The following is a 26,881-nucleotide window of genomic DNA, read 5'->3' on the forward strand; positions in this document are numbered from 1 at the left end:
GCTTGTGCCCCTGTCCCAATCTTTGTTACAGCATGTACTTTTTTTAACAGTTGGAAATCAAGTGTATCCCAGTCCTAGTTACTGCTTCTGGTGATTTGATCTTTCTGTAATGAAACTATACGTGTAACATTGGGAGAAAAAAATCAGATACATAGGGACTCTGGTTTTATTGTCAGGTTTACATTTTTGTCAAGTCCAAGGACAGCCAGCTGAGAGATGTATATTTCAACAAATGAAGTGATCACTTGTGCTGGCATCTCTTCTGAGTCTATTTCCCCCATTGATCTTCACCCCAATAGTAAAAGTGATACAATTGCAATTGAGTTTACTATTATCCACGGCGCCCTCATCACAGTTCTTACAGATTGAACAAGAAGCTTTGTTAGCTGAGATTGAACTCCTGGCCCCTCTCCGCATCCGCCAATTCCTGGGTTTGTTTTCCAGTCAGTGTTCTTGAAGACCGCTCCTCAGGCAGCAGGACAATGACTTTGACTCGGAGCAGCCTGCAGGAGGAGTACAAGCTAAAGTCCATGGGCTCCGCGAGCCACCCTGAGGCTTCTCAACCTTTCCCTTCCATGCCTCTATCTCTCGCTCTTGCTCCTCCTCGCCTTTTTTCTCTTCGTTTTATGTACAATGTATTGGCTTCCGGTTTCTCTGTTTCCCTTCTGCCCTCCCTTTCTCTTTCTAAGAACGTCTTGATGCAACTAGAAGGGGCCTGGAAGGTGCGCCATGAAATCCCAAAATGGAAGAAAACAGGAGTGGAAGGAGTTCGGATCACAGGCAACCACTAAACTTGATTTGTAGCCGATCTGCAATGTAGGAAAAGATTTTCAATTACAAAACTCATAAAGTGTAAGAATGAGGGAACCTGGCTGCGTTTTAAGTTTGACTAATGGTTTCGAAGTGCTTTAAAATGTTTGGCATTTGCCAACCTTCCTTTCTTCCCCTAATCCTCAAGCTCATGAGTTTTTATGGGAAATATAATCCTCTTTTCTGATTCATTTACACTTAGCTCATCTGCGTATTGTTTTGTAAAACCCATCTGAAGTCCAAGAAGTTTTATGAGATCTTTAAAGACTTGTTTTTTGAATCAGGAAGTTGTGTACTGCCAATATAAATAGACCCTAAAGCCTGGGTGTGTGTGTGTGTGTGTGTGTGTGTGTGTGTGTGTGTGTGTGTGTGTGTGTGTGTGTGTGTGTGTGTAAGGGGGAGGGGCCTGGATCCAGAGCCCTTGCAAGTAAACTGCGCCTTGACTTGGCAAGGCTGGTCCCCATGCTGGACAGAACCTGGGCTTTCACTCTCAGGCTAATAGTGAGTTCAGTGTTTTAGATGAGAAACCATCTCCTGTGATAGCACATTGGGTGAATAACACATTTTTCAAGGATTATTTTGCTACTTATGTAAATAGCAAGAGATTTATGTGCAAAACTGTGACCTTGGTAGACTTTCCCCACTAGAGTGGGATTGCATGCTTACGTGGACATTGCCACATTCATGGTTGTACATACACACATGTATACAACAACATGTTTATGGGTCCTCTGGGGATGAGATTAACTTTCATAACCACAAGAGATTTGTCTTGTGGTTACGTTTTACAGGTGATCTAACTGTGACATATTCAAAGCTGTCACGAGGCAGGTTGTAATCGGGTTGACAATTGGGATGACATATCCACTTCTGCATTGCTGTAGGTCAAGAGGAAGAAAGATTGTATTGCATCCCTTGAACAGCAGAAAACATTTTTCTGCAAAGCCACAGAGCTCAGGTGAACTTAGATCATTGGGATGGGGGACTTCAAATGTTGGAAAATTTTAGTTTGAGGCAACAGCTAATAAGCTTAGTGATCAATATATATAAAAAGCTATTGATTCAGGAACTGGAGGTGTGACCCACCTTGACTCCAGGAGACCATAAGCAGTTCTACTTTTGTGCCTCAGGAGGACTGCAAGCAATCAAGGACTGGTATCTGAGCCATTGTACTCCAGGGTGAGATGACCCCTGCCCCGGGCACAAAGACCAACACCCAGGACACAAGGACCACCGCCCAGGACACAGATGAAAGAATGCTGCAGCTTTTATCTGATTAACATTTTCCCTGAGTTCTAAACCCCTTACCTACACTTTTCTTCCCCTTTTAAAAAGGGTCCGTTTATAATGGAATTTAAGACCATCTATTAGGGTACAAATCCACTGTCTTCTCAGATCGCTGACCATCTGAATAAAGTGCCCACAAAGATTCAATCCCTGTCTTTGCTTATTGGGTCTGATAGAGGACAGGCAGCACGAACACTGGCTTTTCAGGTTTCAATTTATCTCTGCAAAGGCAAGTACCTTGGGCTGATCCCCAGGCTCTCTGGAAACTGAGACTCAGATGTGAAATGACTTGCCCAAGTTCATACAGGAAGCGAAGTGAAGCACTAGAGCCCAGACCATTGGCTCCCTGTCCAAGCTCTGTCCTCTGTAGGCAGGAGCCTCTCACTGACTGAAACAGGTTTTGATGTATGCAGTCCATCTGGGCCCTGTGAGTGACCCACAGGAACAGCCCACCCACCACCCCACCAAAGGCTGGTCTTTTGGAGAAAACAGTCCTTTATTATTTTCTGAGCTTTCACCGACACCTCTCCTCTCCTGTCCTCGTTCTTTAGAGTGGAGTTAGTGCTTCTAGACAGCCCTTTCCCCCATCCATTACAACTGTTGCTATATAATTCCTACTCAAGAGGTCAAATTTCTGTAGGCTGACCTGAGTCACAGGTAGGAAGTGTTTTCCCTACCTGTTGTGGATCTTCTGCGAGGTGGCAAAGGTTGTATTGGACATTGGTATCGTACAAATCAGGTCCTGCCTTGTGAATTCATTATTATCTCAAAGTGTTGCTTAATTCATGTTGTTTATCTTTTTTAAAGCTTTTGTTTATTTACACCTTGTCCCCCTAATCAGATAGGACCAAGGAATTGTGCCTTGTGAACCTTTGTACCTGCAGAGGGTCAGCCTCTGTGCTTGCTGGGATAGTAGGTGCTGGGATATTTATTGGCTCATGTTGTATCCTTCCTACAGTACAGCTTTTTGACCCACCCTGCTTCCTCAATCTTCTCAGCTGGTTCCCTCCAGTCTGGCTCAGAGGCTGACCTGGAGTGACCTCACTGATCCTGTCAGGGCTGGAGGGAACTTGTAATCCAACTTCTTTGTGTTATGGAGGAGGAAGTTGAAGTTCAGAGAACTGTCTGTGGTCTTACAGCTAATTAGATGAAGTGTTAGCTCTGAACTGAGGTCTCTCCCGCCAGTTTAATCCTATTTATTCCAGGACCATTGCTCTCAGAGTGTGTTCTCAAATGGAACTGGTGTTCAGGCAAATACACTGAGGCCCTCTCCCACCGAAACAAATACTGGAGGTCTTCTTCCAATGCACAGAAGAAATTGATTATTGGATTAAGTTTCCTCAACTTAAAAATTATTTCCATTAATTATTCTTGAACCATCATCACTTGCTACCAGTTGTCTGCTAGTCAATGCAGGCAGACAACAAAAGGATAAGCCACAAATAAACATGAACAAGAGCAACAAAAGCCTTGGAAACTATCATTCTTAGTTCTATGGCTTTTTAAAAAAGACTGCCATGTGTTCTCTATTGCATTCACATAACAAAATCTGAGCATTCCTGCTTGAGACATTGTTTTCTATTCAAATGCTAGAAATAAATAAGTTATTATATTATTTCATTGTTTTCTCCATATAGAACTATGACCCCAGGGACTCTGTAGTCGGGGAACATTCTGCATCTTCCTTAATGTGATTTGGGTCATTTCTAGTGAGCGATTCTTTCCTTTTGGTTAGAACCCCAGGGAACTGATCTTTATTTTTTTATTTTTGTTTTTTTTAGGTATATTTTATTTGATTATGCTGTTACAGTTGTCCCAATTTTTCCCCCTTTGCCCACCTCCACCCAGTACCACCCTTCCCTCTAGCAAGCCCCCCCGCCTTAGTTCATGTCCATGGATTGTGCATATAGGTTATTTGGCTTCTCCATTTCCTTTACTATTCTTAGCATCCCCCTGCCTATTTTGTACCTACCAATTATGCTTCTTAATCCCTGTATCTTTCCCCCCATTCTCCTCCTGGCCCCACTCCACTGATAACCCTCCATATGATCTCCATGATTCTGATCCTGTTCTAGTTGTTTGCTTAGTTTTTTTTTTAAGATTCTGTTGCTGAGAGTTGTGAGTTTGTTGCCATTCTAATACTTACAGTTTTGATCTTTTCCTTAAATAAGTCCCTTTAACATTTCGTATAATAAGGGCTTGTTAATGATGAACTCCTTTGCTTTCTTGTCTGGGAAGCACTTTATCTGCCCTTCCATTCTAAATGATAGCTTTGCTGGGAAGAGTAGTTTTAGTTGTAGATCCTTGCTTTTCATTACTCTGAATACTTCTTGCTAGCCCCAATGCTGGCTTGGAGTTGTTATGATTCCTACAGTTTGTACTGGGTAGACCAAAATGTTTTTTGTTTTTGTTTTTCATAAGATGGTTCTAGTAGCGCTAGTAGCATTGTCTTTAACTTCATTCGAAACAATTTTGTTAGACTGTGTTGTGACAGCTGTCATGTCAGTGTGCATTTAAAAAAACTTATCAAAATTGGTGAATTTTGGTGTAGCCACTTTAATATTGAAGGTGGAAGAAAATAAGCAACATTTTCGGCATATTATGCTTTCTCATTTCAGGAAAGGTAAAAAAGCACCCTGGCTGCTGTGGCACAGTGGAAGAGTGCTGACCTGCAAATCAAAATGTTGTTGGTTCAATTCCCAGTCAGGGCACATGCCTGGGTTGTGGGCCAGGTCCCCAGTTGGGGGCATGTGAAAGGTAACCCATCGATGTATTTCTCATATGTTTCTCACCCTCTCTTTCTCACTCCCTTCTCCTCTCTCTAAAAGTAAATAAATAACATTTTAAAATAAAATAAAGGTAAATATGTAACTGAAACGCACAAAAAGATTTGTGCAGTATATAGAGAAGGTGCTGTGACTGATTGAACATGTCAAAAATGGTTTTTGAAGTTTCATGCTCGAGATTTCTTACTTTATGATGCTCCACCACTGTGGGGTAGATCAGCTGAAGCTGACAGCCATCAAATTGAGACATTAACTAAGAATATTCAACATTATACCACCTGGGAGATGGCTGACATACTCAAAATACCCAAATCAACACAGTTATTGGTGAAAATGAAAAATGTGTCTTTTAATTTACGGAAAAAACTAAACGGACTTTTTGGCCAAGCTAATATTTCTAGCCTAAAGGCCTTTTCACCAAGGGCAGGGCTGCCTCCGGGGTTGTGCTGCGTGCGGGTTTTCCAGCCTATGCGGGCGCCCCCTGCTGGCCACTGCACTCTCCTACAGCGGAGAGGAGTAGGGTACCAGAAGCTGCGGACCCAGACAGCAGCAAGTGGGAGCTCACAATCCCACAGAGAGCCATCTAGACGCCTTCCCTTGGACAGGTCGCCAAATCCCAGGCAGTCTTTTCTGGGGCCCGATCTGGTATAGTAATCCAATCCCCGCGGCAAGTGTCCGAGCATACATCGATAAGGAAGTGCCTAGGAATGCCATTAAAACAATATCAAACAAACTCTGTGGGGCTTCCAGAAGGCAAGGACCACTCAGTGACTTTGCGGAGTCCTTTGTCCTTTCCCAGGACACGGGATCGGGAGTGGGGTCGTCTGCCTTGACAACGTAAAGTAACAATCCATGTGGATGTAGAGGGTGGCGGCGCGTTCTCGGGCTCATCGCACGCTTTCCCCAATTAGGATTTGTTGCCTGACGTCACGTCTGCCGGAGATTGGCTGTTCAGATCTAACACTGGGTTCCACCGCGAGAGAAACTTTTTAAAGACTTTGCAGCCGGGGCTGCTTCCGAGCGTCCCGCGCGCTCACGCCCGCCCTCGCCCACTCGCCGAATCCCAGGCGCGGCGCCCCCTGCACCAAGACTCGGCCAGCGGACCCTCACCTTTTACAGCCCGCTGCCCTCGCCCCTCCCCTCTCGTGCTCCCCTCTCCCCACCCCGCCCCCTCCTCTCCGCAGCTTTCGGCTGCGCTCTGGGGCTGCTCAGCCGCCCGCAGAGCTTCCTCTCCTGTAACCGAGTTTGCCTTTTCCCCGCCTTTCCCCGGCTCTCGGCAGTTTTTTGGGGGGGAGCCTGAGCGCGTGCAGGCGGCCGCACCGGGCGAGCCGCACAGCCGGGGGCAGGAGTCGGGAGCGCCGGCTCGGGCCCGCGATGGCGGGGGCCTGGCTCAGGTGGGGGCTCCTGTTCTGGGCAGGGCTGCTCTGGTCGTCCGCGCACGGCCGGGTACGGAGGATCACGTACGTAGTGCGCCCGGGAGCTGCCGGCCTGGCAGCGGGCGCCTTGCCCCTGGGCGGGCCCCCGCGCCCGCGGACCTTCAACGTCGCGCTGAACGCCAGGTACAGCCGCAGCTCGGCGGGCGCCGGGTCCCCCAGCCGCGCCTCCCCGGGGGTGCCCTCGGAGCGGACTCGGCGCACGAGCCAGGCTGGCGGCGCGGCCCTGCAGGGGCTCCGGCAGCCCCCGCCACTGCCTGAGCAGGCGCGTCCCGGGGGCTCCGGCGGCCAGCTCCACCCCAAGCCGGGCGGTCACCCGGCGGCTGTCCAGTTCGCCAGACAAGGCAGGCAAGCCGTGCGATCCAGGGTGTCGCAGGAGACTCAGAGCGGCGGGAGCTCGAGGCTGCAGGTTCACCAGAAGCAGCAGCTGCAGGGGTAAGCCCCACACCCCCCTCCCTCCCTCCTCGTGCGCGCCGCCCGCGCTGGGACCCGGGGGTCAGAGCCGCTGGGAGCCTCGCCGCGGCCACGGGCGGTGTGCGCGGTGGGTCGGCTTTTTTCTCCCCTCTCGGCTCTGCCGGCCTTGGAGCGCGGAAGAGCGGAGTGAGAGGAAGCCGAAGAACTTTTACCCAGGATAAGCCCCGAGTGCATTGTTACCGAGCTGCGGATAAACACAAAAGGCATTTCTGCCTGGGGCGTAACCTCCAGTTCGCGAACCCAGCTACTCCTAGAAGTTGGGCGTAAACATGAAGTCACTACTAGTTAATCCCCAAGCATCAATTACACCTCTCTTTGCAACACAGTTTTACTTTTTTCCCCCTCCCTAGCTAATGAAAAACGTTTTGGTTCTGTCCCGTGGCCTAGAACATTTCAGCATTCTTGAAACTCTGGGCTTGGGCTTTTCTGCACCTGTGGGGTCTGCTTTCCAGGGTCCGTGTGCCTTAGCATCCACAGAATTTTCGGTTGGAAAGTTTCTGTTCTTGGGGGCTCTTAAACAGCCTTCCTGAGCCCTCGCCATTAATCACAGGTTGGCGGTGTGGGGGAAAACTAGTTTTGATTGTTTGGTGTTTTTCTTCAAGGGTGGTTCCAGACATTGTGATCTCACCCCTTCCTGTTTGGACAATTTTCTCTAAAACTCAGATGAAATTTTAAATGTGGGTGCTGATAATATATACAATACGTTTGACTCTACTTTGGGGGTTAAGGAAACCACTTATTTGGACCTCATTCTCTCCTGTATAGGTCTAGATGTGCAGGCTTTTTGGTTCTCCCATTACTGAAATCTGGACCTTAACCTTCTACCTGGGCAGCTTTGGGTTGGGTATCCTGGGCACCCTATGGGACTGTCTGGAAGCCAGAGGAATATGGAGGCGGGATGCTTGACGCGTGGGAGCCCCCTGGAAGCTTGGGCTGTCTGGAAGAGAGTGTTGCAACTGCTGGACTCAGGAGTCTTGCTTCGTTTCAGGGTCAATGTGTGTGGAGGGCAGTGCTGCCAAGGCTGGAGTAAGGCCCCTGGCTCCCAGAGGTGCACCAAACGTAAGTTTCCATGTCACAGTGGCCCTGCATGGTAGGCAAAATGGGGCTGTCCACATGGGGCGATCCAACAGGGGTCATGTGAAGGGGCTAATGCTGCCCTGGGTATGTTGGTACCTGAAATACAATCCCCACCATTATCTGCAGCTTCATTACCACCCGGGAAGGTCTGGGCCAGGGTAATGTTGGTATCAATGCCAGCAGCAAATGGTACAGAACCATGTACCCAACATTCCTCTGCACTCAACTCAGGTATTAATCACTCAGTCACACCTGTGAATTAGGAGTCAGGCAAAACTGGAGCATGTGCCATATGGCAGAACCAATACATTTAATTTAAACACGGATGTCAACAAATGAAAAATGTTCCTTAAGATGATGGCAGGAGGGGAATGGGAAGTAAGAGGCCCTGTTTTGGAATAAAACGCCAGTAGTTTTAGAAGCTTTTTGGAAACAGCACCAGAATCTTTATGGCCTGTTTCCCAGGAGGTAACCACTCTACTGTTCTTCAGAACTCACAAGTGGGGTTTCCTGCAGTTAATACATGTGCTTAGAAATGTTTTAGATGAATGGATTAATAATGCACATAGATCTGAAAGTATTTCCCCTATACATCATGAAGTTATGGTATAAGTTAAAACATATTTTGAGGCTCCTTTTGACAAGTTGCTTCTGCTGTCTGGTGCTGATTGGGAATAAAGAAATTTTACTTCCACTCAGAAAAAGTTAAGCATTTTTAGGTGATCTCTACATAGAGCTTGAGCGATAACCATAAGGGCTGGAATCATCCAAAATTTCAGCTGCTTATTCGTATTCAGCGTAATAAGTCAAATTTAGCAATTTGTTTTATATATGGTTTGGATTTTAAAATACTGGTGGATGAATTTTAAAAAATTCTAGTATAGTCATTCAGGTGAACTTGTTTGTTGAGAAATGCCATCAGTCCTTGAAGGTAACAGAAGGACATTGGCATAGTGGCTTTCATTTTGTAAAAAGGAGTGTCCAGATGGGTTATAATTTGGCTGTGACCAAGGAGTAATGGCAGATGTGAACTCACTGTCAGCCTCCTGATTATTGAACTCAAACCACAAGACAAGAAATGCTTAGGGGTGTAGGCATTTGCAATTGTCATAAGTTTTCACTTAGGTGACACTTGCCAGTGCACCAGTATTTTCCTGTATTTACAATTGCTCAGGTCAAATTACACACCCTCTTCTCCCTTCAGTAACTCCTGCTCAAAACCTGATATGCTATGGTTTGCCTATAACACGGAGACAACCCCTCTATGATGGCACCTTTGCAATGGGATAATGCTGTGTAAAGATGAAAAACACAGAGCAGGATTATAGAGATGATGGATGGGTGCTCCTTGATGCTTCTGGGAGAGAAGGCATAAGACTTTAAGAAGCTTACTTGCAAAGGGTGCTATTAGGTGCCCTTTCTGTAAAGAGTAGTCCCCTGTTTTCAGGTGGTCTGAAGATTTGGGGACCCAAAGATGTTCTAGAAGATCCAAAGATGCTCTAGAAGGAGAGCATCCAGATCCTGAGGCATTGCCACGTGGCTTTCTGCGTCTCCAGGTGAGAGAGAGAGGGGCACGTGTGAGCCTCGGTTTGGCTGGGTGTGCCCTCTGAGAAGCCAGGGCTCCAGAGGAAGTTGCTCTGTTGATTTAGTCTCACGAAACCTACAACAAATGCTTCTAGCTTTTGGCTTAAGTTATCTTTCCAGGTCCTAGGAGGTAGCCCTTGGGCAGCACTGGGATCTAAGCCAGAGCAGCATCACTTCCCTTTCGATGGTTTTCAGTTTTCAAAAGATGAGCCTTGCTGCCACATCTGACAAATTAATTCAGACCCAAATGCTAGACACCTAAATCACAAGTCCTTTCAGGAATAATGGTTTTTAAAAGCGATGCGGGGGTAGGTCAGTGCTCAATCCAAAGTGATGTATCTACTTGATGGATCTGTTTCAATGGAGAACTTGCTCCGTATGTGCCTAGCGTAGCCAGTGAGATGAAGGAGCCTTCTGCCTTTAGATGGGATGGGGGGGGGGTGTTACCCCTAATGCTGGAAGCTAGTTCCTATGGCTGAGCAGTGGGGTACCAGGAAAAACTTGATTCAGAAGACCGAATTCAGTTCCCCAAGCCTTCACTAGCACTGTGGCCTTGGGGAGCTCATTTGCCCTCCCCTAACCCCCTTTCCCATCCTGAAATGACTGTGCTGAAAATTTGCCGACTGTAGGATTGTTGCAGGGAGCGAGGTGGAAGAGAACGGGCGTGAAAGCCTCGCTGAAACCAGCAAGATTCTCAGAGTTTATTATTGGATCAACCAAGTAAACCCTGTCTCTCTTACCTAGTCCTTGGTTTTCTCTTTCCCTGCATATGTTTCCCCAGCATTCATCCTTGTCACGGTCTTCTTCCTAAAGTAGTTCCGGGTTGGGGGGTTGGGTAAATGGGGCAGATGAATGCGTTCTGGAGCGCTAACGCACAGCAATGTGGCTTTAGTTAACAGTCCTGTGTTGTATACTTGAACTTTGCTCAGAGGGTAGATCTTCAAGTGTCCTCACCACAAAAAAAGAAATGTTAACTCTGAGATGATGGGTATGTTGGTTAGTTTGATTGTGGTGATTATTTCACAACATATCACAGCAACGGCATACACCTTAAACATATACAATTTTCATTTGTCAATTATACCTCAGTGAAAATGAAAAAAATAAATAAATGAAAAAGCCCGTCATTCCTGTTCTGTCCTGGCTTTGATTACCAAGAAAAAAGAAATAAAGCACTTTGGGCTTTTCTGTTCCTCTGAATGATTTATTTTAAAAGGACTTTAAAAGAGACTAAATATTAGATTATTTGTGTGTCTCTAGTTCTCCTTGTGTAAAAGCTTGCTTTCTTGGGGAAAATACTCCCCTAAGGTATTCATAAATTGAATGGAAAAAAGCCTGACACCAGTTTTTGTGACTGTAACTACTTCAGTAAGTATTAGTGAAATTGAGATCGCAAAAGAAATTGATTTGATCTCATTATGCTGAGATTGAACAACTGCACTTGGGTATGGTTTGTGACACTTAAAAATACAAAAAACCAATGGCATGTCAACATGAAGTTCCTCCTTATTATAGCAGCCATAAAACATGTATGCACATTCAAACGTATCACCCAGGATGCCTCCAAATTGTCATGTTTTGAGGATCTTTAGTTGAAGAATTTCGGTTTACATAGGTCATGCCCAGTTGATGTAAAAAGTATTTCTGCATAAAAGATTGCATGTGTTTACGTTCTTGTGTTTGCTAAATCCAGTGAAGAAAATAAGGTGCCCCTTCGAGGCAGCCTGGATTGTTTTTAGTTGATTGAAACTGAATTTAAACGGGCCACGAGCAAATGCTTCTGAAGACTGAAGATTTAGTGAACCTTCAATCACAGATCAGAGGGACATGAAACAAGCAGGCAGCAGACGCACCCGCGTGTGGATCTGTGCATCCGCAGAGGTGGTCCTCGCCGTCTCTCTGTAGGGGATGCCCAACTGCATGTTAATGTGGCTTTCCCAGACACCCTTTATATGTGGAATTCTACAAGTTGAAGTTACAGCACGAGACGTGTCATTACAGCTATTAATATGGAGTGACTGCTGATAATGACATCAGTTTGGACAAAAGAGATATTGCCACATTTTCCCTCTTTCCAAAGCGTTCACATTCATAGGAGGGCTTTGTGACTTAGAAACTTTGTCTTCCGAGTCGGGCATTAATGTTTTTGCCTCTCCCCATTCTTGCATTTTTTTTTCCCCTTTCTGTCCAAATTGAACCAATGGCCTATGGGTTCTTTCAGTTTTCTTTGGCCCCTTTCAGGGTAAATTCAGCCCAGAGAGAGACATTGCCACTGGCTTTAAAGAGGAGACTGGAATTGGGAACAGACACCACAAAAGAAGACAGGAGAGACTGGGGTGAAGCCAGGCTGGTAGGATGAGGTGGACAGAAGGGAAAAGATGGCGGACGGCCTGGCACGTTGCAGGCCCTTTGTAAATGCATGCATGGTTCTTTCATTTATTTAATGAATATCTGTTTAGCTTTTACCATGTGCCACATGCTATGAATAGAGGAGAAACACAACCAGCTGCAGGGAGGACAGGGTCTGTTTTTACTCACTTACCTCATGGCACAGCAAATGACTTGTTCTCCCCTTAGCATGAAACAGAAAAATCGATATTCCATTGCTTTTCCGTTGGCATGGAGCCCACGCTGCTTTGAAAAAAGAAAACCCAAACTTAGAAGTGTTCCTTAATTATATACGAGGGGACAGACTTATGTGTACCCTTGGTGCTTGGAGATGCTGCAGTTGATGACATCGTCTAGGAGGGTGTAACGTGGCTGGGGTTCCAGGTGACCAAGGGGACTTCCTGGCTGTGTCTCCTGTCCCTTTTGGCTGAGTGTTATGCTAGCTGAGCTCGGGAGACAGGCCCAGAGTGATTACACATTTTTCGTGTGCCTGCTCTGGCCTTTGACAGCTGCTTTGCCAATAGATCTGCTGTGAGGTTTACCATGGCAGCTGCTGGGAGGGCTGCCCCTACCCAGTGCTGGGAGCTGGGATGGGGTAGGGCGGGAGGGGAGGGCCGGCTGGAAAATCTGGTCATGCTGCACAGACAGCTTGGCGGAGAGAGGGACCCAGAGGTCAAGTTCACACTGGGTCAAATATGTGTTCTCAACACTAGTTAAAACAAACATTTAGGAACCATAAATTCTGTGTTGCGATAGTACTTAAAGCTTCGTGGCGAAGCCTTCCTTCAGCCCCGGGGCCAGCCGAACACACTGCCCACCCGCCCCTGCCTGGCCTGCTTGTTGAAATGTTGCTCTGCCCAGTGGACCCCGGGCCTGTAGGAAGCCTGACTTGTTGAAAGGACCTTTGGCCACCAGAGGAGATTGCCATTTCTGACCCTGTTATTTGTTGTCTTGGATATTCCAAACATACTCAAACACATTTGGGAGGTCACATGAAATTTTCCTAAAATAAAGATTTTGCTTCCAAGCCCTTCCTAGCAATGACCAGGGCGATGTGGAGGGTAGGGTTGTGTCACCGCACTTTTAACACTGACCAGGATGAGAGCATGGACTGAGGAGCCACCCGTGGGGTGAGTGTAGCTCATGCAGGGCTTTCTGGTGTGTAGGGAACGTTTTCTTCACCTTCATACCATGGGGATTTGGGGAGGCAGGGTGTGATTGATCACCGCCCCCTTTACAAATAGGGGCAGTCCCACCCACCCCAACACCCCCTGCGGGATCTGTGGCTCTTGGTTCATTGTCCTTTCCACTGCCCTCAGCAGCCTGGACATCCATTGCGGTCTTGGTCTTCTTACCTCTTCCTATGGACGGCGCTGCCTTGGATTGGCTCTCACTGTCTCAGTTCCCTTTGCGCTTTCCCAGCTGCGTCAGTTTGCTAGGGTTGCCATAACAAAGTGCCTCCACCCCGGCGGCTGAGAGTGGCAGACATCATCCGAGGTCTCCGAGTTCTGGAGGCTGCAAGTCCAAAATCAAGGTGTCCACAGGGCTGGTTCCTTGTGAGGGCTGTGAGGGAAGGATCTGTTCAGGCCTTTCTTCTTGGCTGGTCAAAGGCTGTCTTTTCCCTGTGTCTCTTTACATCATCTCCCCCCATTTGTGTCTATCTTTGGGTCCAAATGTCCCCTTTTCACAAGGACACAAGTCATTCTAATGACTCACCCAAACTGGATTACCTCTCTGAAGATCCTGTGTCCAAAGCAGGTTCAAATAAGGTCACATGCTGTGGCCCTGGGGGTTCAGGACTCCAACATCTCTCTTTTTGGGGTGATGGCACAATGCACCTCATTACACAAGCCCATAAATACTGTGCATGCGGACTAGAGGTGGACCTCTTGGAGGTGGGTCACCCCTGGGGCATTTGGGGTTCCCTCGCAACAACCCAGGGGTGGGTGGGCGGAGGTTCTGTGGACCCTTCCCACACAGGCTGTGACTGTGGATCTAACCTGGCTTTTTCCCAAACACAGGAGCTCTGGCTGCCCCAGGGAGGCATCGGCTATGTGTGATTTTGGTTACGACTCTGGCCATTTTTACTCGGTCTGTTTTAAGAGATTCTGTATCGGTGGTTCTTACCCATGAATGTAACCACTGGAGGGGTTTGTTAAAGTGCTTTATTGAATCAGAGTCTCGGTGGTTTTTCCTAAGCACCCCAGGAGATGCTGATGAAGGTGGCCCACATTTTGAGAAACGGTGATTCAGAAGGAACCCTCTCCTGGGCAATATTTATAACCCTTTGTTTGGGAATTTAAGGGCCAAGCCCAAGAATTTAGAAACTTCTTAAGGAAGGGGTCCTCTAAATATTAGTTTAGCTCACTTTTGAATAGCACATACAAAGATTACAACATATAGGGTTATTTCAATTTCGTTCAGTTCTTTCTTTAGTTAGTTGAGTGTTTGACAAATATATTTATTTTTACAAGAGTTGGAAAATTTCAAAATTGTTAATGATATGTAGGTGGCTAAATAAATTGTTTTTTAAGAAGGTTGAAACACTTTGGAACACATTGAATGTTTTTTTCCACCAACGATTCTATTTTTAATGATAAAATATTTTAAACACACAAATGCGGAAAATAATATATCCAACACAGTCACCTTTTTAACAGCTTCCAGATGTGGTAATTAAGCACAATGATTTATTGATGAGGAAGAGACTCTGGTCTTATCTTCCTCTAAATGCATGCTTCACTAATGAAGCTTCCTGTCTCGTTAGTGGAAATAAAATAGTACATAATTGGTTGGTGTGACACAAATTGGTTGTTCTGGTACTTACGGAAAAACACATCACAGCTGTATTTAGCTGTACATGCCCATGTGTACCTATTCATTTGCCTTACTTATTATTAAAGATTGAACATTTCTGGTAGGCACAGCCCATTGGATGGTGGGACCTGGGGCAAGGCTTGGTTACCCCATTCACAGCACAAGTATAATGATGGTTTGTTGGGGCTACCGCATGAAGTCATATATGAGAGATGCTTAGAAATTGGGACTCCTGCCCAACAATAGTTGAGCTCTCAGGGGCTCCCCTGCTGCTCAGGCTCGCCCCCTTCTGGGTGCCCCAGATGTCTCTACACACCCCTCTTTGAATTTCTCAGAGGATCCCCGGGTGGAAATTGTCTCTCCAGAACTGATTTTAGTCTTACTTGACTCTGCGTATGGCTGGCACAGGTGGGAGAGGCAGCTGTTCCAGTGTGAATCTCCTGCGGAGCAAGGTTTTCTTTGTGTCATTTTAAGTACCCAGGTTCCGTGCCTTGCCGTGGTCCAAATGTTAACTGAATGGACTGAAATCGAATTGAAGTAGCCTCTCTGATTTTGGTGTGTTGTAAATACTGTCCTCTGAATCTGATATAAAGAAGCCCACTTCCTTCGTTTGCCTCACCTTTTGGCCATCATTTCCCCTTGGTTTTCTTTGCCCTCTTTTTCTCCGTGTGGTTAGCCTTGCCTGGCAGACACGGCACATTCTGACAGCTTTTCAAGGGCATGTCACCTTAGTCTCTGTCCTCCTGCTTCCTCTCTGAGGACTGCCCCAGTGTGGCCCAAACTTGAAGACAACTTTTCCTTTCTTCCTGCCAATTTTAGAATCTTTCTGCTCAACATCATCTGATAGAGATTTGGGACTAAGTGAAATGAATGTTGTATGATTTTTTCCCTGTAATTTTAGCTCCCCAAATGCTGCTCTTGGCCAACTACGCTGTTCCCTGTGGCTTTTCCACTCCACCACATTTGAGTAATGTTGTTGGCCTGGATATAAGTAAACAGTTTGCGAAATGTTGTGTTTTGCAAATTAGGAGATGGATGGGCTGGTTTTTGAATGCATGCCTTTGGTTCTGTTGGACCAGAGGGAAGATGAGTTCGGTCAGTGGATGGGAAGACCAATTGGAGGAAGGTGTTGCTATCCAGAGTTGGTGTGCTCAACTTTTCTGAACGAATGAAATCCGTTATTCAGAGGTGGGAACAAAATGGGTGGAGGAAAACCTTTAGAGGTGTTTTTGAAATAAATTAAGGGAGAATCTTCACAGAGGAGAGAGGATATAACCAGTAAAAAGCCACTGGAGGAAATAGGGTAACAAAATAAGGAAAATATAATAAGGATATTTTGTCTTTATACACTTAAAAATGTCTCTGTTTCTTATAGGATTACCAAACAATTCCAATCTCATGTTGAATCTGTGGGAACTTCCATTTTATTATTGTTAAGTTGAAAGCAGAATCTCCAGCCTTTCACCCATATATATTTCAGTTTAATACCATATCAAGTGGATAGTTAATAATGAGTATCTTTAAAATAAGTTTCATTGTAAAAGCTATTTAAATCAGCTAAGACATACCACCTCACCTTAAATTGTTTGCTCCATGATTCAAAAGTGGGGGACTTTTCTCTTTGCCTTTATCTGTGAAGATTTAAGCAGCTTAACTAATTAATTCTTCTGAGACTTTAAAATCTAAATAAAAGGAATGGGAGAGTGCCATTCATTCCCCAACCTCATTCAAGTTATTCTTGTGAATATTGGGCATACAAATCCTCTTCTCTCTTTTTTTAAAAAATGGGCAAATGCATATTTTATTTAATTAGGTTAATAGTACATTCTGAAAAAAATTATTTAGGAATGTAAAAGCATTTAAAAAAATACTCATAGTTTAAGTTGGTTGGGAAAGTGATGTCTATGAAATAAAAACATGCATAAAAATGGAAATCAGTTTGACAGACATACTGTGATCAAAAAAATAATACAAAGTCTTTAAAATTGTGCACAGCTAATGTCAGATTTGGAAGATTAGACAGTAGAATTGAAGAAATCTTTTAAAATGCATAAGGAGAGACAAAGGGATAGGAAATATAAACTACCTCTATGCAAAATTTAAGAGATAAAGTGCTCACAGATAAAACCTGTATTATATGAGTTCTCAAAACTGGGAGTAGAAAATAGATGAAAGTTAAATGACAATTATTGGGAATTAAATAAAGATTATTCTTCATAGTTGGAAATTGGGTATATAAATAAAGATGCATTTTAAGGAACTATACATGGGTAATTTTTAAAAAGATTCAGTCCTGGAAGTAATAGGGTATCAACAGAAAAGTAATTAGAGTGAAAAGGGAGTTTAGCTACAATGGAATGGCGAAGAGAGTGAATAAAATTTTTTATCTGAGCAAAATAGATGTAAATGATGCCTTTAAAATACGGAACAAGAAAGTTGAACCCACAATTTTATAACAAGTTATATTTCCTTTTTAAAAAAATTTAATTTAATTTTATTGTTTTTCTATTACAGTTGTCCCATTTCCCCCCCAACCCCTCCCCCACCCAGCCCACCCCTTCTCTCACCTCTTCTCTTTTAATACGTGTCACATCGTATCACAGTCAGGTGTGTGTCTGGCTTCCCAACCAGCCTGTGAGCTCTGGGAGGATAGGGAGCGTACAGAGCCATCTTCTGAGCCTCAGTGTCTGGCAAGCGCACACAGACTTCCGTGGAACGAGTGAGTGAGTGAATGGCAGGATTTATTTCTTGCACTTTTACCAAGCCCCTGTGTACCAGGTACAGGCACACAGGTGCTAGGCTCTGAGAAGGGAGTGATAAGGCTCAGAGAGTGATGGGTGCTGGAGGAGGGGAGCGTGGTCAGGGAAGGTCGCTATAAGGAAGTGACATATGATACAAAGGGGTCTGGAGGAAGAGTCTTTTCAGCCAAGAGAACAGCTAGCACAAAGGCCCTAGGGTAGGAATAGGCCTGGTCTGTGCAGGGACCCAGAAGTGAGTATTATTGGATGTATAGTGAGGGCTACAGTAATAGGATGATAAGGGAGACGGGGTTGGGTCCCTAGTCAGGTCTTGTAGGTATATAAGGCCATAAATAATATAATAAAGGGGACTTAGAAATGTGAGTGGATTTATTGTTCAAGAATTGGTATTTTTCAGCACTTCTTTGGAGGCCTGGAAAAAATGTTTTAAATTGAAAAATTCATTTAGTCACCTTTATAGCTACTTTTATTGATGAGAAAAACTGCATAGAGAACAGTAAGGTACTCAGGACCACAACAAATTATTGTCGCAGCTTGACCCACCTGCACTGTGCCCTGATTGGCAGACACCAGCTCCATGCGGATTGGACGCGCCCTGCCCCCCCGCTCCCCACCCCCCCACTCCCATGTCCCTTTCTGGTGCTCTACAGAAAGATGACACTTTCACCAGAGTCACAAGGCCAGACTTAGGATGAAAGCTGAGGGTTAAACAAGGAAAAGTCTCTGGTCATAGCTGTGTTAAAAGGCAAGTTATTGGGGACCCTCACATGGTACTACATACAAAATAATGCTGAAGATGACCATCCCTTGGGGTCACCATAGAGAATTCACAGCCGGTAGAATGTGTTAAAGTGGGGGTGCAAACGTTTTGGAGTACATTTGAATGCTGTTAGGAGGTTTGGCCACCCCCCCGCCCCCATCTAATTACACATTGTGGGGTGAGCCTGAGGCAGATACCAGGGCAGCCTCTGCAGGAGTCTTGGGCAGTCGCCTTGGGCAGTCGCCCACCATCTCTGGGCGGTTCTGTTCCTGTTTGTGTAGCAAATAGTAAATAAAGTGTGGTTCCTGAAAAAACTTCCCAAAAGAGCCATATAACATAAGGTGAAATTCCCAATAAAGTTTTTCTGGCTGTTCTGTGAACAGTTTCTCTATAACGTGTTGGTATATTTCTCGCCTGGAACAATAGAATGCTTCATGCAGAGGGGTTGTGATGATTGCAGGTCTTGTGTTTCAGGTCGTTACGCGGATCATCCTAGTGACGGATAGTTTATGGTTTCTCGGGGTCCCTTCTGGAAATTGGTTGGAAAATAAGCAAAAATACCTAACCCCCTACTTTGAGCCCCCCGCCTCGCTGCAGTTTGTTTTATTCTCCTGAAAATGAAGTGCAGGCGAAGATGAGAAACCTTTTTCGAGAGAGCTCTGTTTCTTTCTTTCTTATAGTGGCAGTGAAAAGGTTAAGTTAGTCCAGTGTAGCTGAGTAATTGGAGGTGAAATAATGCAGACGATAAGTAAATTAAAGGCAGGGACACCGTTTTTTTTGTTTTTTGTTTGTTTTTTTTACATTTTATCCATTAGGAAGTTGGCCTCTGCAGCAGTTCTGTGCATACAATAGACCCTCAGTAAGGTTTCTTGATTAATAAGCATTACAAGCCATTTTTGTTTCTGAGGGAAAGACCAGCTGAAACTCATTTACATCAGTGGGTACCTAGATGATGTTATTAACCAGTTTCTTTTGTTATGAGAAAAGGAATATTAGCAAACTTCCCTGTGGAACAGTTTCTTAATGCTCAATTGTGCGTGTTAAAATTGCCCCATTTTGTCCTGTGATACAGACTGCTTTAATGGCATTTCACAGTCCTAGTGACTCTCAAAGTGTGGTCCCAGACCAGGGCAGCAGCATCACCTGGGAACTTGCTAGCAATGCAGTCTCTTGGGCCTTACCTTAGACCTCCTGGATCAGAAACTGGGCATGGAGCCCAGCGCTCTGTGCTTTCACGAGCCCTCCGGGCTGTGCTGATACCGGGTTTGAGAAGCACTGTTCTAGCCTCACCCTTCTCCTCCCCTTCTTCAGCATCTCTCATGCCCCTGTTCACGTGTAGAGGGGTTCAGAGAAATTGGCTCCTTTGGGCTCCAAGTCTTGGGAACTAGAAGCGTATGCATGCTCTCCCTCCCTGATGGAGTGGGGCACGTCTCTAGTCTCCATTGGGAATCTGAGCAGGTGCAGGGTGCCTCTTACTGCACCTCCCATTCTGTACGCTCACCACGGGGACCAGAGAAGCCATTCTGCCACCCAGGGAATGTGAGTTTTGTGCTTTTGGGCCTTCCTAGCTGTTTTTTGTTCTTTAACATGAGAGATGCTCAGATCACACTTCTTCATATTCATTGAAACTGCATTTATAAGGGGAGGGTATGTGCTTGGACCTCCTCTGCACCACAGTCCCCTGTGGGGTGTGTAACAAATGCAGGCTATGGGGCCCCGCCCCAGGCCTACCAAAATGAAACCCCCAGGGGTTCCCTGTGACCCTCATTTTCACAAGCACCCAGCTGACCTCTCCACACCGAAGCTTGAGGACCCTGGGTTAAAATGGGTTACCAAAACAAAAGATGTCAAAGGCAAGGAAGGATGAGAAAGTTATTGCAAAAGTAATCCAAGTAACAGCAGCGAATGTGACATTTTGTTGTAGAGGGAGGTGCCATTGCTCGCTTCCAAAATAGTTTTAAAGTGAAATGAAGAGCAAGTTCTTGTCCAGAACATGCCCTCAGCATTGGCAGGAGTGAAGCTTTCTCGTGACAATGAGGAACTTCAGACAGAGGGATGGGGCAGTGCTGCTCAGTCATTCCCTGGCGTCCTGCTGACTCCATCCTGGAAATCACCGGAGGAATGCATCAGATGTTTGGAAACAGCCCAGTTAAGAATTTCAGCAATGACACACTGATTCGCTCTGTACTTAGGAAAAGAAGGGCTTATTCTAAGACTAGAAGCCTTGGTAGAATGAGCTGAAGAAGGAGTTGGTTTGCTTGTCCTATGAAATAGACGATTTCCCCCATTATGTATCTTATTTCTTTCTGCAAAATAAATTAATTCCAATAAACTACCCGAGTATTGAAGAAATATTAGGTCTTTTAAAACTTCCTGTTCCTTTCCAACTAGAAAGATTTTTAAGTCATCAGTTATTGTCACTATGTATTATCTTGTTAAAAGTAAATTTTGTATCTTTTCTTCCCAATGTAAGTATGCAGCGAATTCCAAATTGTTGCATGTTACTTTTGATGAAACATCCAAATTTGAGCATTAGTGATCAAATGTAAAGAGCCCACATTTGAGGCACTGCTTAAAAAAACTTCAGTTCTCCTTCAATCTGTGTGGGCAAACACTTAAAACAATCACTACCGTTTTTGTAGCTGAGTTACTCTGTGTATATGACATTTCAAGTCACTAACTTTTCATGAAGTGCTTGCTCTATAGAAGACATTGTGCTGTGGCCCAGGAAGACACTTAAGACCTTGCTCTGGAACTGACAGTGCCTGTTTCTGAAGGCAGGGCGTAGTTAATTTGAGGCTTTATAAGGGTGGTTTCTGCTGTCAATTGCAGGTGCAAAAAGGTTCCTTTGATCTCTCCTATGCCTAGTACATAGTATGCTCTCAATAAATATTTTTTAAATGAGTGAATGAATGAATGAATCTTTCATGCCTTGCTGACCCTGTTAGGTCAATTCGTTGAGTCTTGGCAACTCAGAAGATTGAATTCGAATTGTCTGTATTTATGAGAGAAATTCAGACTCAGCAGCTGGCAGAGGATCAGCTAGGGCCTTTAGGATGATGTTGGTGAGAAGTTGGATCAACTGAGGGATAATTCAGAGGCAGCCGGAGCTGGGTGGAGCAGGTGTCTGACTGGTGTGGTGGGGGAGGGGGTGGGGCCCAAGGCTGAGGTCGGCAGGATCCTTTGGCTGTAAGGGAAAGATACACAGACTGGCTAAAGAAAAAGAGGCTGTGGGTTGCCGGCCAGGTCCTCCATTGGGGGCGTGCAGGAGGCAACCACAGGTTGATGTTTCTCTCCCTCTCTTTCTCCCTCCCTTCCTCTCTCTCTAAAAATAAATAAATAAAATCTTTAAAAAAGAGAGAAACAGAAAAGAGAAGGAGGCTGTTTATTGCCAGATTTCTGGGAGGCTTGAGGTTTATTCTGGCTTCAGACCTGCTTGGATCTAGAGGGTCGAAGGGTCACACCAGGACCAAACTGGCTACATAATTTGCAAGGCTCAGTGCAAAATGAAAATGTGGAAACCCTTGTGAAAAAACATTATCTAACAGTAGGTGAAGTGTTAGCTACTGTGAATTTCCAAGGAAGAATAATAACCACTGAGTGTAAGTCCTGCATTTTACCTCCTGGGAGCTGCTTTGTTGGTGCAATGCTTAGGGCTGCTCCCAACCCCCCATCATGTGCATATGGAGATGACGGACTGCTCTGACCAGTTAGCTCCCAGACTCTCGTGTCTACTGTGTATTTTCATCATGATCTCCCGGCATTCCGTGGACTGGACTGGAGAACTTCTGGAGCTCACATTTAATGTTCAGATGTCAACACAGTGATGAATATGTATACGAAGACAGAGTGAAGGGTATGGAAAAAATATGTATTTTCAGTGTGATTTCAGTTTCGGAAACTTCTATCAAGTTCTAATGGATTTCCACTTAAAAAATGTCACTTAGGAACACATGGAGTGAGTTTCCCCGAGTTTAGCACCGTTGGGTTGGAGCCATATTCTTCTTTACTGTTTGCTTATATTGTTTACATGAAGACTGGTATCTGGGTCTTTAACCACATTTTCATGAATTTGGATGCTTTTCATGTAGGTTTCTTAAATACCCTTTAAAACATTTTTTAATCCTCACTTGAGGATATGTTTATTGATTTTGGAGAGAGAGGAAGGGAGAGAGAGAGAGAGAGGAAGGGGGTGAGAGAGGGAGGGAGAGAGAAAAGGGAGGAGGGAGAGAGAGAGAGAGACAGACAGACAGACAGGCAGACAGACATAGATGTAAGACATCAATCGGTTGTCTCCCATATGAGCCCCGACCGGGGATTGAATCTGCAAGCTAGGTATGTGCCCTGACCAGAGATCAAACCCACAGCTATTTGGTGTACGGGATGATGCTCCAACTGAGCCACGCTTTTCGGTGGGTGTTTTACAGACTGTTAAATTAACATGTGTTGGGGAGTGGGTGTTCCTCAGCACGGCAAAGCTGCCGTGTGGAGGAAGGTTCTGTGTTTCATTAGTAACTTTTATGACTCAGTGTGGTATGATCATTCTACCTGTCTGTGCAGCATATTCATCTGGGTGGGAGACACATTGACTAAGCTCTTGGGTGACACATAAAAAAAGGTGCACGTCAGAGTTTTCCATGAAGAAGTGAGTCACCCCTTGGACTGTAGCAAGGCTGTGGAATGCCATCCTTTCTCTCGGGAGCATTGGCATCTGTTCATCTCTCCCAGACCACACAGTTTACTTTCTAAGGTGATAATAGCTACAGCCTCGGTCTCAAAGGAGAATTACACAGTGAACCAAGAGAGCTGTAGCAGATTTTTGAAAGTGTAGTGACAAAATTGTGACTTGAAGACAGTGCTTATTTTTCTTTTGCTTGAATGCTACTCATTTTGCTTTTTATCTCATGTCACTTGCTAAAAGTCAGACAACAAAACACAGTCTCATCTTAGCTTATCTTTCTTTTTCAGAATTTGCCCACGCACATGCCTGCAATGGAGAGGATTTAAGCCAACATGCTTTTTAATGGTCCTCAGGTGTCTGGAATTGCATTAATCATACTTTTTGGTTCATTACACACAATCATTATTACTTAAACACTTAAGATTCTAATGACTTGAGTAGTTTTTCTTGACTTAGAGTGGTGTAATTTAACTTTTCACTAAAGCTTGCAAAATCATTGCCACCTGAACTATTGGAACATTTAGCTGGCTTTTGTTTTGGAAACATTTTTAAAATCATGGAGACTTTCATGGTAAAAATAAGGGTTTGGGATCCGAGGTTAAACTCATTGGCTTTTTTGACTTTTTATTGTTGTACAATTTCAGGGTTATGTGACAGGTTGCCACTTGACTAAGCGACTAGGGGTAAGGTTTCAGGGAACTGCTTTCGGTTGTTACAACATGACAGAACATGCTTGTCATCTTCCGTGGGTGTCCTGACAGCGGGAAGCCGGTGGCTCAGAGTGCTATTTGGAAATGATCTAGGAAGTCAGTCATCTAGTCTAGCGACCCCATCCATCTTCCAGCCTGGGAGTCTCCCAGGCACCTCTGCCACGGGCCGTCTAGACTGTACTTGAATCCTTGTGGAGACAAGAAGCTCACTGCTTCATGACCAAGCCTTTTCTTTTATAGACAACTTTGTGAAAAATCAAATGAATGTTGTTGAGCTTAAATGTGCTTTCTGATAACTTCCATTAATTTACTAGTATTGTTAGTTTCTACTTGCAGGTGAACAAAGGGGCCCTTGTGCACAGAAGGAATTTCTTAAGATATTGGTAGAGGCGGGAGAATCACATAAGATTTCCAACTCTGGCGTTTTCTCGGCAAGCTTATCCTTCATGGTATCTTATACCATCTGCCCAATTCAGCAAGTATTTGTTGGATCTCGATCATATGTAAGGTACTCTCCTTGGAGTGGGGTGGAAGGTGTGGAGACTCAAATATCTGTTGGTTTGTGCCACCCAAGAATGTACTACAGTGTGAAATGGATCGGAAAAGTGCACAGGTTGATACAGTAGGGAAACTAAGCGCCACTGGCGTTCTGAGGGGAGAAACTGATGCCCAAAGCAGTGGTGTGAGACAAGATGCAGAGCAGGGTCCCGAGGGAATTGAGAGAGGTGGGATGTTTTCGAAGGAGAGGCTGGGAGAAGGGCATCCCGCGCAGACAGACTTGTGTGAACAGAGACCCGGCCTGGGTGGGAAGCATGAGTAGTGTCAGTAAGGCGAGGGTCTGATTTGCTCAGCTCACAGGATGCTTGTAGAGGAAGGGACCACTGGTGGTAAGGATCAAGTGGCAGGGCTGAGCCAGGAGCTGGGTGAGGCGTGGTCCCCTGCTCCAGTTCTCACCGCCGTGCCACTGCAAGAGCTCTGACCTGGATTTGAACCCAGGTGTTGTCATGGAGCCGCTGCATCCCAACCTGAAAAGCATCTGTGCTCATTGGAAGGACTGCGGGGCCCATCAGTGAAGAGCCCAGCAGAGGCTTGGTAAACGGCAGCTGTCAGAATTTTTGAATTATAAGCTCGGGGAAGGCGGGGGCCACGGGAGCAGACCCTGCAGTGCGGTGCTGGGCACTTTGCAGAGGAAGATGACCAGCTCAGGTCAGAAAAGGAGGTAGCATGACAGGGGTGGCAGTGGGGAGTGGAAAGGGGACAGAACCGTCGATCGAAGAGGTAGAATTGGATTTAATATTGTGGGCAGGAGGTGGAAGAGAGACGCCACCTCGGGCTTTCATGGAGGAAGGAAGGTAGGCCAGAGGGGTGAGTCCGATGTTGGGCGTGTTGAGGTGGAGGCATCCAGGTAGGGAGAGAGGCTGGGCCTGGGACTGGCTGTGCAGGTGGGGAACTCTGCAGTGAGAGGAGGGTCTCTGCATCCCAGGGAGTGTGCTAGGGACACAGGCGGCAGCAGGTGCCTTGGGGCCTGCAGTCCAGCCTTGGATGTGGGCAGGAGGAGCCAGAACCAAAGTGGGGCTCATTTAAAAGCAAAGAAAGGAATGAATTCAAGAGACAGTGAAAGGAAAGTTGGCGGAGACAACCTGACAAATGGTTCCCAGTGTCTTAGCATCCTGGGGTGGGGGTGTGGGGCGGGAACCAGTACAATCATCACATTGTTTGTACACACGGCGCGCACACACATGCACACACTTGCATTCATTTATACAAGTTCATCTATTGTTTAGGCCTGTTAGTGTCCTCAGAAAAACCCCTCAGGAAATCCTCTGCTCTCCCTGAGAATGTGTCTATATTTAGAAGACGTTTAGAGAACGCCTATTGTTAAATCTTAGTTTACTGGCTAATCACTAAGAGACCATAGAAATGTAAATCACACATCCTGGTGCTGAGTGGGCGTGGGAACAATGCTGCCTGCTTTGTACTATTGAAGACCTTGATGTGTAAACTCCACTCAATCCTTTGTGACCCCAGGGGACCCAAGAAAGGCGTTGCTGGAAGGGACCACCAGGCCTGGCTCCCAGTGCAATGCTGAGGAAATTGAGGCCCAGAGCATTGTGACTGGTCCAGGGTCACACAGCTCATTAGAGGCAGAGCCTGTGAGCTTGATGTCAGGTGTTCCTGCTTGAAGTCAGCCATTCGTCTCAGGCCAGGACCTCTGGGTTACATTTGTCAGTGGATGGCCCAGACAAAAGGGGTCTTCAGCTAGGAGAGTATGTGTATGTGTGTGTGTGAGCGTGTGCGCATGTGCGCATGCCTGCGTGCCTGTGTAGAGGGTTATTCAGGGACCATCCAACTACAGAGTTTGAGAGCCAGGTTGTGGAAAAGAGCAGTGAAGGACTTTAGTAATCATTGCAATGCCCTTTCTAACAAGTGTCCCACAGAGGAAAGTGCTAAAACATGAGGCGTGAACTCCTTATGCCTGGAGGTCTTTAAGTAGATGCTCAATATACACCTGGTCAAGTTAACGGTTGTTAACATTCACCGAGAACCAAATGTGTGCCTGGCACAGTTCTGTATGTGTTCTAGGGATCATGTCTCGTTTTATTCTCTTAGTGTCTTTATGAGATGGCTGTGATCATTATACTGAAATTATCAATAAGGAGACTGAGGCACCAGAGAGATTAAGTAACCTGCCCAAGGTGACATCGCCAGGGAGCGGTAGAAACAGGATCATTCACACCCACCTTTTGACCCCAGAGCCTGCACGCTTATTCTGGTGCTACTGGTTTTCAACCTTTGCTGCCCGTTAGAATCTCTTGGGAAGATTTAAAAAAAATCCTGGCTCTCAGGTTACCTCCCAAACCAGTTGAATCAGACTCTCCATGGCTAGGACCTTGCATGAGTTTTTTTTTTTTTTTTTTTTTTTTTTTTTTTTTTTTTTTTAACCCCTCAAATGGTTCCAAGGCTGCAAGGCTGAGAACCACGGAAGTCCGCCACAGCTGGTGGAGCTATTTTAGGGCCGTACTTCTCAAACTAATAGCATAGGACTCTTCCAGTTGTCACGTGAAGATGCAGATCCTGATCCAGAAGGGCTGGAGTGGGCCTAAAGTGCTGCATTTCTTACAGGTGCCAGGGATGCTGAGCTCCTGGCTGAAGGCGAATCGTCAAGGTTCTTTCTGACGCTGAGACTTTATGGTTTACAGTCAGAGCTGTCATGTATTTGTGATCTTATGAGTCAGCCATCTGTTGAGTACCTTATCTCCTGTCCTCTTGACAACTTCCCGAGGAGGGGTCATGTCCCCATGTTAGAGAGGAAGG

The 26,881-nt window shown here is 45.6% G+C and overlaps 1 protein-coding gene and 1 pseudogene across 6 annotated transcripts in view; one reads left to right on the plus strand and one right to left on the minus strand.

The window, feature by feature from the left end:
* Nucleotides 1-287: 287 nt before the first annotated feature.
* LOC150005814 (immediate early response 3-interacting protein 1 pseudogene) lies at nt 288-532 on the minus strand (annotated as a pseudogene).
* A 5,509-nt stretch (nt 533-6,041) lies between these two features.
* LTBP1 (latent transforming growth factor beta binding protein 1) overlaps nt 6,042-26,881 on the plus strand; it is a 376,691-nt gene continuing 355,851 nt past the window's right edge. For all 6 annotated transcript variants that reach the window (XM_090281121.1, XM_090281125.1, XM_090281124.1 and 3 more), the window contains exons 1-2: nt 6,042-6,751; nt 7,779-7,849. In XM_090281121.1, coding sequence (XP_090137247.1) covers nt 6,258-6,751; nt 7,779-7,849 — 565 coding nt within the window. In that variant the 5' untranslated portion in view covers nt 6,042-6,257. The remainder of the gene's footprint in view (nt 6,752-7,778; nt 7,850-26,881) is intronic.

The sequence above is a fragment of the Furipterus horrens genome, unplaced genomic scaffold (assembly GCF_987537825.1).
Source record: "Furipterus horrens unplaced genomic scaffold, mFurHor1.1.pri manual_scaffold_6, whole genome shotgun sequence".
NCBI lineage: Eukaryota > Metazoa > Chordata > Mammalia > Chiroptera > Furipteridae > Furipterus > Furipterus horrens.